Genomic DNA, 12,096 nt, shown 5'->3' with positions numbered 1-12,096 from the left:
ATTCCTAGAAAGCTTTTCTTTATCTACTAATTTTGAATGTTTTATGTCACTGCTCTTTCCTAAAATACGTATAGTCCCTAAAGACAATATTTATCATTACTTGAGCAGTGGTTATTTATCTTTTCGGTCATTTGACCCCTTTGGGAATCTAATGAAAGCTTGTGGATACTTTTAGCTCCAAATACACATACAAATATTTCCCCATAATTCTACATACAATATCAGGAATTTTAAATTTAAAGACAACTTTCCCCACCCCTTACTCTCTTGAAGTTCATTCACTACCCTAAGGTCAAAAACTCCTGCTCTAAAATCACAGAAGTAGTTTTCAAAGCCAGTATTTGATATTTCCTAGGATGAAGGGAAATTCAGTTTAAAACCAGACTGTTTTTAGAGAAATAACTTGCTATATTTCCCAAAATCAGAAGTTTTAAAATAGTTGTTTTCCAAAATTAGAAAATGATAAACAATTATTTCCCCCTTCCCACCACATATACACTCACCATGTTTTGGGCTGAGAATGGGAAATGGATCTCCTAGTTTCCAGAAGAAGTACATGAAGGTCAACCAGAGGAGACAGGAGAAGAGCAGACGCTGTTTATGCACTAGGAAGGAGGAGAAAGACTGTAAGGTTAAATAGTTCTATATTAAAGAGCTTGCTCTACTTACAGATATGGAATCACACTGACTAGTATTTGGCTGGCTTGTTCACTTGGCAAATGAGTGATGGAATAATACAGTTTTTAAAGAAAGCATCCCAATCACTGTAAGAGGAATTTGGCTGAAATTAAGATGTGGGTTGAGTTAAGGGAGATATTATAGTAGAAACAGAAATACAGCTGTAGCAGCACAAATTACCTAATCGTTCAACACTGATTTTGTGCCGAACTTTTTAAGATGCTGTGTGTGAGGCATCCCCAAACAATAGTCGCTACTGAAAGTAATGTAGAAATGAAGCTCTCCACAGCCTCAATCCCCACAAATCCTCATCTCAATCTATCTGCTGACACGAGAGGGTAAAATACTCACGTTTACAAATACTCACATAGTCGGATGTTGCTTACAATAAAATAGCCAATGTAAAAAGGCACCATGAAAACCAGGATCAGAAGGATTACACACAGGTTCATTTTCCAGTGAAAATAACGGGAACTGAAATAAATATCAAAGAATATCACTAGGAGGGGATAAAGGCAGCAACTTTCATTCTCTTCAGTCTTCTAAAAGATCTCTTACTCTTTGAACTCAATACCGAATATATCCCACCCAGTAAGTCAAGTAGGCTGTTACTGTCTGCTTCTTTATAGAGATTAAAGAATATATTATAGAGTTCTGAAAAGTATATATGAACATCCTAACTTCCTACGAATTTTACTTATTCAAATGAGAATGTTAATGCTTTAGTTATATTCATAGGCAGTGTATAATAACATATCAACATATACTATTACTGGTAGAAAATGACTGTTGTTTCATGTACCACTGGGAGTCTCGTAATTAAAAGAAAATAAATGTTAATAGGAATTGCTAAAAATAGTAATGTGCTAGAAAGACTTAAATATTTCTTTTGCATCTTCAATATAAACATTTGATCTGCATGACTACTTTTATTACTGCTTATAAACTATATTTTATGAATTGATTAAAATATTTTTAGGACTTTTTTTTTTTTTATGCTTTGCCTTTTATTCCCACGACTTATGCATTCCATAACTAGAAGCCTGTATCTCCCACTCCCCTTCACCCATTTTGCCCAACCCCTGACCATGGACTTCTTTAAATAACAATTTTATTGAGATATAATTCACCCATTTAAGGTGTACAATTCAATGGTTTTAGTATATTCATAAAGTTGTGCAACTATCACCACAATAATTTTAAACATTGGGCGCCTGGGTGGCTCAGTTGGTTAAGCGACTGCCTTCGGCTCAGGTCATGATCCTGGAGTCCCGGGATCGAGTCCCACATCGGGCTCCCTGCTCAGCAGGGAGTCTGCTTCTCCCTCTGACCCTCCTCCCTCTCATGCTCTCTGTCTCTCATTCTCTCTCTCTCAAATAAATAAATAAAATCTTTATAAAAAAAAATAATAATTTTAAACATTTCATCACTCCACAGTGAAACTGTTCCATTAGCTCTCCTTTTCTCTTAACTGCCCCAGCCCTAGGAAACCACCAATCTACTTTCTGTCTCTATGGACTTGCCTATTCTGGACATTACATGTCATCTTACGTCTGGTTTCTTTCACTTAGCATAATGTTTTCAAGGTACTTCATTCCTATTTATGGCTAAATAATATTCATTCAATGGTATGGATATGTCACATTTTGTTTATCCATTCATTAGTTGCTGGACATTTGGACTGTTTCACTTTTAAGCTATTATAAACAGTGGTGCTATGAACATTTGGGGAAAACTTTTGTGTGGACATGTTTCATTTCTCTTTAGGTATGTACCCAGGAGTGGAATTGCTGGGTCATATGATAACTATTTAATTTTTTGAGGACTGCCACTATTTCCCAGAGTGGCTGCACCATTTTACATTCTCCCCAGTAGCACAGGATCCAAATTCTCCACAGCCTTGCCCACACTTGTTACTGTCTTTTTGATTATAGCCATCCTGCTGGGTGTCAAGTGGTATCTCATCATGGTTTTGATTGCCATTTCCCTGCAAATGGCTGATGATGCTGAGCATCTTTTCATGTGCTTATTGGCCATCTGTGTCTTATTTGGAGGAATGCCTAGTCAGATACTTTATCCAGTTTTCAATGTGTTGTCTTTTTATTATTGAACTATTAAGAGTTCTTTATATATGCTAGATCAATGTCTCTTATCAGGTAAGTAATTTATAAAAATTTTTTCCCATCCTTGGGGAATCTGTTCACTTTCTTGATAGTGTCTTTTGAATTTGCTGATTTTAAACTTACACTTGGGCCTTGTTTCAAAAAGTTAAGTGGTTAAGTGGCTTATGAGGATATATAAAATATAGGATGATGAAATAAACTGTAAGAAAGTAGGAAAAGAAAGGAAAACCATGGGAAAAGATAGGTATAAAAGTAGGCCACGCCTGATGACTATTATGAAAATGCACACCACAGAGTTCTAGAAACTTGGTATCAGTGTATCATAAATTTAGCTTGAAGTTTCTTTTATAAGTGACATTTTATTGGAACACAGCCACACCCATTTGTTTATACATCGCCTATGGCTGCTTTCACTCTCTAACAGCTGAGTAGTTGTGATAGAAACCTATAAACTACAAAGGCTAAAATGTCTATTATCTGGCCCTTTACAGAATGACTTGCTGACCTCTGGTTAGAGAGCAGTGAAAGTTCCTGGTTGTGATTTATTATTTGTAATTAGCAAGTAAAAGAACACTTGTTTATTCTTGATAGTCATAGGATATGTATCCTGCTCATCCAAAAAAGGTCTGGATTATTAAAAGAACTAGTTAAAATAAGAGTCAGGACATACTTTGTTTTATCACACTACAAATTATTAATTTATCAAGAGACATTATCAACTCCGATTCTCAAAGGAATCTGAGAATAACGTCTCTCTGTAAGTCTCAAGTATCAGGAGTCTGAAACAAGTTATATAGCTTAGCTCAGCATTGATTCCTGATTACAGAGTCAAATGCCACTTTACTAAAAGATTTTTCCATGCAGTGATAAAAAACTACAAAAGTCAACATAGAATAGCTGATGTACTCTAAACACAAACAATGGTCTAAAAGAACTCAAGCTTGCAGTTTAACAAGCAAGAAATATTTTGGACAGGCTGTCTAGTAAACAACATGTCTGTTATTTGGAGGGGAATAGGAGTTGCTTTTAAAAAATGCTTTAAACAAGACTAAGTTCAATCAGAATTGACCATACCTGTGAAATCAACAAAGGTAACCTAAATTAGTGAGAGCTGGAGTTCAGACTTCAGAGAAGCCCATACATAACTAACTCTGAGGAATTCTGATCTTTTCAGGTAGAGATTTTTTTTCATTAGCACGACAATGTAAAGGGCCATTAGCAGGATTCAAAGAGTAGCCTGAGAAGAATAAAACTTCTAGGAGTGAAGCCTGGGACCTAGGCTCTCACAGCCTCATTCCCAATTAGCTCTTCAGAGCTAATGGTCACTTCTTTTTTTTTCCTTATTTCACAATCTGTGTCAAACCAGTTACTAGGTGATTGGGACCCATATTTGCTATGATTTTTAGTTACTGAGACTAAACTAACCACATGGTGGATTTTTTCAGCTATGGAATTCAGGTAAGTCTTTCACCTGAATCACACAATTCTCTTCATGAGAAGAGCTAATTAGTACTCACCTGCTGTTCAATACTTTTAAGATTTCAAAGATGATGAGCTCAAACATGGTGCAAGAGAACGCAAAAGTCACAGAGAAGATCACCTGTACCACGTACTGACGTACCTATTAAAAGTCAAATAGAGAATACAAGTCCTTTCCTTGCGTGAAATATTGGATGAATAATCTGGTCACAAGTCAGAAAACTTAATGAAAAAATTCTCAAGTCATTGGAAACAGGGCTATAATAGCAACTTGCCTGGAGCTTAACAATAGTTGGAAGTAGGTAGTATTTCTAAATCATGGGGCACTATTACCATCATCCTCTTGTGGATGGAGAATTTAAAGCATAAGATGAAGTGACAGGGTGAGAAGGAGCACTTAGAATTCCTGATGCACAGCGACATAAAAAGGATAGATTTATACATATATATAGGTTAGTGCTAAAAGGGTTTCTTCAACACTCTGCAGACCTTTGGACCAGTTCTGGAACTTCCCCTGGGAAGCCTTAAAGTATGAAGCAGAGCAGAATCTCTAGAATCCTGGGCTCTTTCAGACAACAAACTAAACTCCTTGGAGAGGTTTAATGGTGAATATCCTAGAAATGATCTAAAAGTAGTCCACAACCATTGAGCTTATCACTAAATGAGGATTAATTAGGAAATGTCCAGTCTAGGCTGGTGTTTCTATGAACTCATGGCTTAAGAACCAGATCAATCTTAAGATTTTGGTATCAACTTAGGTGACTTAGGTCATTAACACTGAAGGTCAGACACCCAAATGAATGGGAACATTTATGAGACACTGCAAATTAAATTATCTTCCAAAAAATAACTGTCTGCTGTTGTTCTATACACTGATATTACTAAGGCATGTCAGTTTTGCTCCTGGGCTACATAGGACTTGTTTTTTTTTTTTTTTTTAAATCAACTAAGCCTAATCATATTCTCCAATTTAATAATTATATAGTACTCATTTGGCTAAAACTTCCTATCTTGGAAGTGAACATGACCTTTCTTGAACAGAGGCATTTTTCTTGTCCATTTTATTTTATTTTTAAAGATCTATTTATTTTAGGGGCGCCTCGGTGGCTCAGTCGTTACGCGTCTGCCTTTGGCTCAGGTCATGATCCCAGGGTCCTGGGATTGAGCCCCGCATTGGGCTCCCTGCTCAGCGGGAAGCCTGCTTCTCCCTCTCCCACTCCCCCTGCTTGTGTTCCCTCTCTCACTGTCTCTCTGTCAAATAAATAAATAAAATCTTAAAAAAAAAAAGATCTATTTATTTTAGAGAGAGAGAGAGCACACTTGCACAAGAGGGGAGAAGGGCAGAGGGAGAGGGAGAAACAGAATCTCAAGCAGACTGCATGCTGAGTGCGAAGCCCAACAGGGGGCTTGATTTCCTGACCCTGAGATCATGACTTGAGCTTAAACCAAGAGTCGGATGCTCAATGGACTGGGCCACCCCCTTCTTGCCCATTTTAAAACAATCTAGATACTATGTAGCAGTATAACCAAAATGATCTCTTCTTACCTCATAGTCCTTAAACAGTTGGCGCATGAAGAAAAGCCACCCAAATCCAAAGAAAAGTATCTGGAGGAGAACGATCAAATGTCAATATATATAATCTTTTGAGAAATGCCCAGTACAGACCATTTTAAGATAAAAGGTCTGCTAACCAGACAATTAACTTTTTTCAGAGATTAAAGACAAGATCTACTTATTAAAGTCCGTAACACTGGGAAAAGATGTTAAAATGCTCTTCAATTTTTGAAATTATCCATGTTTTAGAACTTTGTTTATGTTAGGCAAAAATGAAAGTATATATTTTTTCTTGCAATCTTATGACTATCATTTTAGCTAGAGAAGCTAGCAAACAAAAAAGGAGCCAGTGAAACTTGCTTCTTATATTAGATCCCTGTTTGCAAGTATTTAAAAAAACAAAACTTTATGGGAAAGGAGTTAAAATTTAAAAAAAAAAAAAAAAAGGAAAGTGGTAGAAAAACTGTTTTTTTTTTTTTTTAACGTATCTTCTTTCATGGAGCTTTCTTAGCTTCTCCACAATCCTGCCTAATTTATATAAAGTGGTTTCCATCTCAGTGTAAAGCCAAGAGACTGCAGGATCCCACTTTGTCAGTTTTGGTTCAAGCCGGCATCAGACGGTAGCCACATGACAGCACTGTTCAGTGTTCTAAAAGCTGGTTGTTTGTGTTTTACTGGTGAGCAGAACCTTCTCTATACACACACACGCACACACTCTGACACAACCCCTCTTTTCTCCTTTTTTGTTTTAAACAGCTCTGTTTTGTTTTTAAAGTAATCTCTATATCCCATGTGGGTCTCCAACTCACCACCTGGAGATCAAGAGTCAGATGCTCTACCAAGTTAGCCAACTAGGTGCCCCATAACTCCTCTTTTCTTCTGTTAAGAACTTTTAAGAATAAAATTCTTTTATGCCTTCTCAGGAACTTTAGGAGGAAGCGTAAACTCTTGAGCATGGTTTAGAAGACTCCTTCAGCCTCTTGTTGTGTCCTTCCTGCCCACCAAACTCATATTTTCAGCCACATGGAACTGTCTATGGTTCTTTAGACACAATATTCTTTCTTTCATACCAAGACCTCTACGGACATTGTCCTCTGATAGGAACTTCTCTCTAATCCCTACAGGTCTTAATTATTACTACCTCTGAAAGGCCTTCTCTGACCTCTCAAAGGTATGTTGCTCTTTTTATATAATCCTATTCTATCCTGTATTTCCAAAGTACTTGCCACACAGTTTTGTAATGTCTAATTTAAACACACTTTCATAGATATTAGATTGTAAGCTCTGTGAGGACAAGGATGTTTGAATGTTAATCTGTATTCTCAGCACCCTGCACAATGCCTGGCACATGGCAGGCATTCCATTAATGTTTGCTGAATAGGTAAATGGTCCACAGTGAAAGAAAGTTTGTTCTTAAGGAACACTCAACCTCAATTTTTATTGATAACTTATATGTGCTGTGCTAAGTGCTGGGGATACAAAGATGAGTAAGACAGTTACCACCCTCAAGGAACTTGAAGTATAGTGGTGAAGACACTAAATAATTATACTGTCACATGGGACATGCAATAATAGAAATATATACATAATGTAAAAGAATACAGGAAAAGGGAGATCAAACAGATATGTAGAGAGTTAGGATGGATTTTCTGGAGAATACAGTACCTTAGCTGAAGGAGATTTTAATTTGGGGTTACAATCTTATATCATGCGCAAATTTGGGGGTTATATGTATTTTTCTAGAGAGAGGTTCTAAGGTATTTATCACACACTCAAAGGTTTCCACCACCCCTAAAATATTAAAGAACTACTCTCTTCAAGGATAAAAGAGCAGCAGGTAGGTAAAAGACAGGTGATGGGGGTAGGAAGACCTGGCTTTCTTTCCAGGTAGCAAAGAACATGAGTATAGGCACAGAACTAAGAAACTGCATGGTATCTACACGGGAGTATATTAGGAACATACATGGGTATATACAACACATGGCTGGGTCTGCTGGAAGCTAAAATTTCGAGAAGGAAGTGGTTAAAAATGAGGCTTAGAGAGGAGCAGGAGACCAACAACTCAGAGGCCCGAAGGCCACCCTACGGAGCCTGCAGTCTGTAGGTGATGAGTCATATTTTAGTAGGGAAAAGACATGGCCAGGTTTGTTCTATATGGAGAATATGGTGGCCATGTAGAAGATGCATCTGAAGGAAACAACACTGCAGAAAGAGAAACTGTACAGGAGGTTGCTGCGGCAGTCCAGATGATAGATGATAAAGGCCTCAATTAAGACACTGGTGGCTGGAGAGGAGGCAAAAGATTTGAGTACTTAGAAGGTTAAATCAGCAGGGAGGAATCAAGTCCTGACTCGTCTGGAATACAAGACGAACAGCGAGGCCACCCAATTTACATGAAGAATATTGGATAAAGATAAAGGTCTGGGAACTAGGCTGGGAGATTAAAAGAGGAGTTCACTTTTAGATGTGCTAAGTGCCTGAGGGCCATCCAGGTCAACACAAAAGACATTATGAAGGCAGAGCTCAGATACACTCAAGAGTTGAAACCACCAAAGTACGTGAGATCACCCAGGAGTAGCATGTACAGTGAGAAGAGCAATATGGCAAGAAGAAAACAGTAGAGGGTAGGAATGGGAAGAACAGAGCAGGAAGGAGACAGAGAAGGAGAGGACAGAGAATAGACCCAGGAGAGGGTGGTATCCTGAAACCAAGGGAAGAGTTTGAAGGAGTGTTAATTGAAGCAGAGGGGCAATAAAACCAGGACTGAAAATTGTTTAAAGGATTTAGTAACTTGGAGGTCAATGCTAATCTTAAGGAAAACAGTGAATACTGAAATGGAGGCAGGAACCAGACCACAGGTGGGCTGAAGGTGAAAAGGGTAAGGCAATAGAGATAATAAACACAAATTAACCTAGGGAGAGCCAAGAATTAGAAATACCAACAGCATTTTTCAACAAAACTAGAATATTACTAAAATTTGTATGGAATCACAAAAGACAATGAATAGCCAAAGCAATCTTGAGAAAGAAAAACAAAGCTAGAGGTATCACACTGCTGGATTTCAAGATATACTACAGAGCTGTAGTAATCTAAACAGTATGGTACTGGTACAAAAACAGACATATAGATCAATGGAACAGAATAGAGAGCCCTGAAATAATCCCTAGTTTACATGGTCAATTAATCTATGACACAGGAGGCAAGAATATACAGTGGGGAAAAGCCAGTCTCTTCAATAAATGGTGCTGGGAAAACTGGGCAGCCACATGCCAAAGAATGAAACCGGACCATTTTCTTACACCCTGCACAAAAATAAACTCAAGATTAAAGACCTAAATTGGAGACCTGAGACTATAAAACGAGAAGAAAACACAGGCAGTAATCTCTTTGACATTGGCCTTAGCAACATTTATCTAGATAGGTCTCTTCAGGCAAGGGAAACAAAAGCAAAAATAAACTACTGGGGGGATGCCTGGGTGGGTCAGTTGGTTGAGCATCTGAATCTCGGTTTCCGCTTAGGTCATGATCTCAGGGTCATGGGATCAAGCCCTGTGTTGGGCTCTGTGCTCAGCATGGAGTCAGCTTGAGATTCTTTCTCTCTTCCTCTGCCCCTCCCCTCACTCTCACTCACTCGCTCTCTAAAAATAAATAAATAAAATCTTAAAAAAAAACACAAACAACAAAAACTATTGGGACCATACCAAAAAAAGCTTTTGCACAGCAAAGGAAACCCTCAACAAAACAAAAAGACAACTTACTGAACGGGAGCAGATATTTGCAAATGATATATCCAATAAGGGGCTAATATCCAAAATATATAAGGAATTTATACAACTCAACAACCAAAAGACAAATATTCCAATTGAAAATGGGCAAAAGACCTGAATGAACATTTTTCCAAAGAAGTTATACAGATGGCCAACAGGCTCATGAAAAGATGCTCAACATCACTAATCACCAGGGAAATGCAAATTAAAATCACAATGAGATATCACCTTATACCTGTAAGAATGGCTACTATTAAAAAGACAAGAAATAAAAAGTGATGGCAAAGATGTGGAGGAAAAGGAACCCTTGGGCACTGTTGGTGGGAATGCAAACTGGTGTAGCCACTACGGAAAACAGTATGGAGGTTCCTCAAAATATTAAAAACAAAAACACTAATTCACAAAGATATATGCACCCTTATGTTTATTGCAGCATATTTGCAAGAGCCAAGATATAGAAGCAACCCAAGGATCCATAGATAGATGAATGGATGAGGAAGATATGGTGTGTGTGTGTACACACACACAAACGTGCATGTGCACATGATGGAATATTATATAGCCATAAAAAGGATGCGATCTTGACATTTGAGACAACATGGATGGACCTAGGGGGTATTATGCTAGGTGAAATTAAATCAGACGAGAAAGACAAATAACATGATTTCACTTATATGTGGAATCTAAAAAACAAAACAAATAAACAAAAACCGGAAACAGACACATAAATGCAGAGAACTGATGGTTGCCAGAGAGGAGGGAGTGGGGGGATGGACAGAATGGGTGAAGGGGAGTGGGAGATACAGGCTTCCAGTTATGGAATGAACGTCACAGGGATAAAGATACAAGCTAGGGAATATAGCCAGTGGTATTGTAATAGCACAGTATGGTGACAGATGGTAGTTACACTAGTGGTGAGCACAGGGTAACTCACAAGACTGGTGGATGACCATGGACTATTTTGTATACCTCAAACTAATGTAACTTTGTGTATCAACTATACTTCAATTAAAAAACAAAACAAAAAAATTGTTTAAAAAAGAATGAAAAAGAGAAAACATTAGAGAGTAGCCTAGAGAAGGATGTGGGGAAAAGGGAAAGTTTATAGGCCAAGGGGAAGAAAGTAGTAGAGTAAGGGGGTGGTGAACACATATGAGAAGGAACCGATGGGAGACTAGAAGAGGAGCTGTCGTGTCTGGTATTTTTGCCGTGTAACTAATTTGCCATAAGGCAATTTTGCTGTAAAAGAAAAAAATAACTAGTTGACAGTTTGGTTTCACTTCTCCATCCATACAGTTCCTCCATTTTTATATTGTATAAATCTTAGCCCTCATAATGGTCTATACCGTGGCACAGTTTTGTACCCACATTGACCACAGAACTTTGATCAATCGATCAACGGGCATGTGACAATGCACCAAGAACAAAGAACATTGTAGAAGGCTTTCACAGTGCAATGCAAATATCAGTTACAAATATACATCCCAGTATTTGGGAAATGATACTTCTCTTAATGAAGGAAGAAATTTTAGGGAAAAAAGAAAAAAATGTGATACCAAATGAGGAGCAATTCAACAAGCAAACAAACAAAAAAATGTATAATGCTATGAAAGAAAGACTGAAGACAAGTGCTTAGGTACAATCCACAAAATGAAATCATTTTATTTGCATAGTATTGCCATGAATCTACACTACATATTTTGAATGTATTCAAATGTTTTGTATTTCACAATAAAGTCTTTTTAATTTTGTTATTCATTTTTCACATTTTATTGTGTCCTTTTAAATGAATGTCCCATTTTATTTTTGGTGAGTTTATCTTTTACATAAAGTTGCCTTATGGCCAATTAGTTATGTGGCAAAAATACTTGTGGCAAAGATGCTTACAGGGAAACCAAATTGACAAAGTTAATAATTTACTATGATTAGCAGCAACTAACCTTTATTGACCATTTACTATATTCCAGGAACTCTAAGTACTTAGAACTGTAATCTCATTAAATCATAAAAACCTAAAGTATGTGTGATTATCCTCACTGCAGAGAAAGCTGAGGTTTAGAGAAGTTGATTCATTTATAGTAATTGTCAAAATCAGGATCAAATCTGAAGTCTGTATGGCTGATTCCAAAGCTTGTGCTTTTAAGCACTCTATAATAAGCTGCTCTAAGATCAAAGGCACAGGTAGAGAGGATGACCTTAAGAAGGGGTAAGGAGCACTTTCTTTGCTGACATGGGAGGAAGGCGGCTGGGAACGGTTGTAGACACACATAACTGCTTAGATTAAGACCCAGGATGTAGGGGCGCCTGGGTGGCTCAGTTGGTTAAGCAACTGCCTTCGGCTCAGGTCATGATCCTGGAGTCCTGGGATCGAGTCCCGCATCGGGCTCCCTGCTCGGCGGGGAGTCTGCTTCTCCCTCTGACCCTCCTCCCTCTCATGCTCTCTGTCTCTCATTCTCTCTGTCTCAAATAAATAAATAAAATCTTTAAAAAAAAA

At 37.8% G+C, this 12,096-nt stretch overlaps 1 protein-coding gene across 3 annotated transcripts in view; it reads right to left on the bottom strand.

Annotated features, from left to right (window-relative positions):
* GPHRA (golgi pH regulator A) overlaps nucleotides 1-12,096 on the bottom strand; it is a 61,067-nt gene that overhangs the window by 45,393 nt on the left and 3,578 nt on the right. For 2 of the 3 annotated variants that reach the window (XR_014144132.1, XM_081815833.1), the window contains exons 2-5: nucleotides 5,827-5,886; nucleotides 4,319-4,422; nucleotides 1,046-1,152; nucleotides 504-605 (exon numbers count right to left, since the gene is read on the bottom strand). Coding sequence is in view for 2 of the 3 variants with exons in the window: in XM_081815833.1 (XP_081671959.1) it covers nucleotides 504-605; nucleotides 1,046-1,152; nucleotides 4,319-4,422; nucleotides 5,827-5,886 (373 nt within the window). In the remaining variant the exon portion in view is untranslated. The remainder of the gene's footprint in view (nucleotides 1-503; nucleotides 606-1,045; nucleotides 1,153-4,318; nucleotides 4,423-5,826; nucleotides 5,887-12,096) is intronic. The other variant, XM_081815834.1, reaches the window with a different exon arrangement.

This window comes from Leptonychotes weddellii, chromosome 4, assembly GCF_054177405.1.
Source record: "Leptonychotes weddellii isolate Sample4059 chromosome 4, ASM5417740v2, whole genome shotgun sequence".
Classification (NCBI taxonomy): domain Eukaryota; kingdom Metazoa; phylum Chordata; class Mammalia; order Carnivora; family Phocidae; genus Leptonychotes; species Leptonychotes weddellii.
The sequence above is the reverse complement of the archived record's forward strand: the minus strand, read 5'-3'. Positions and strand labels throughout refer to the sequence as shown.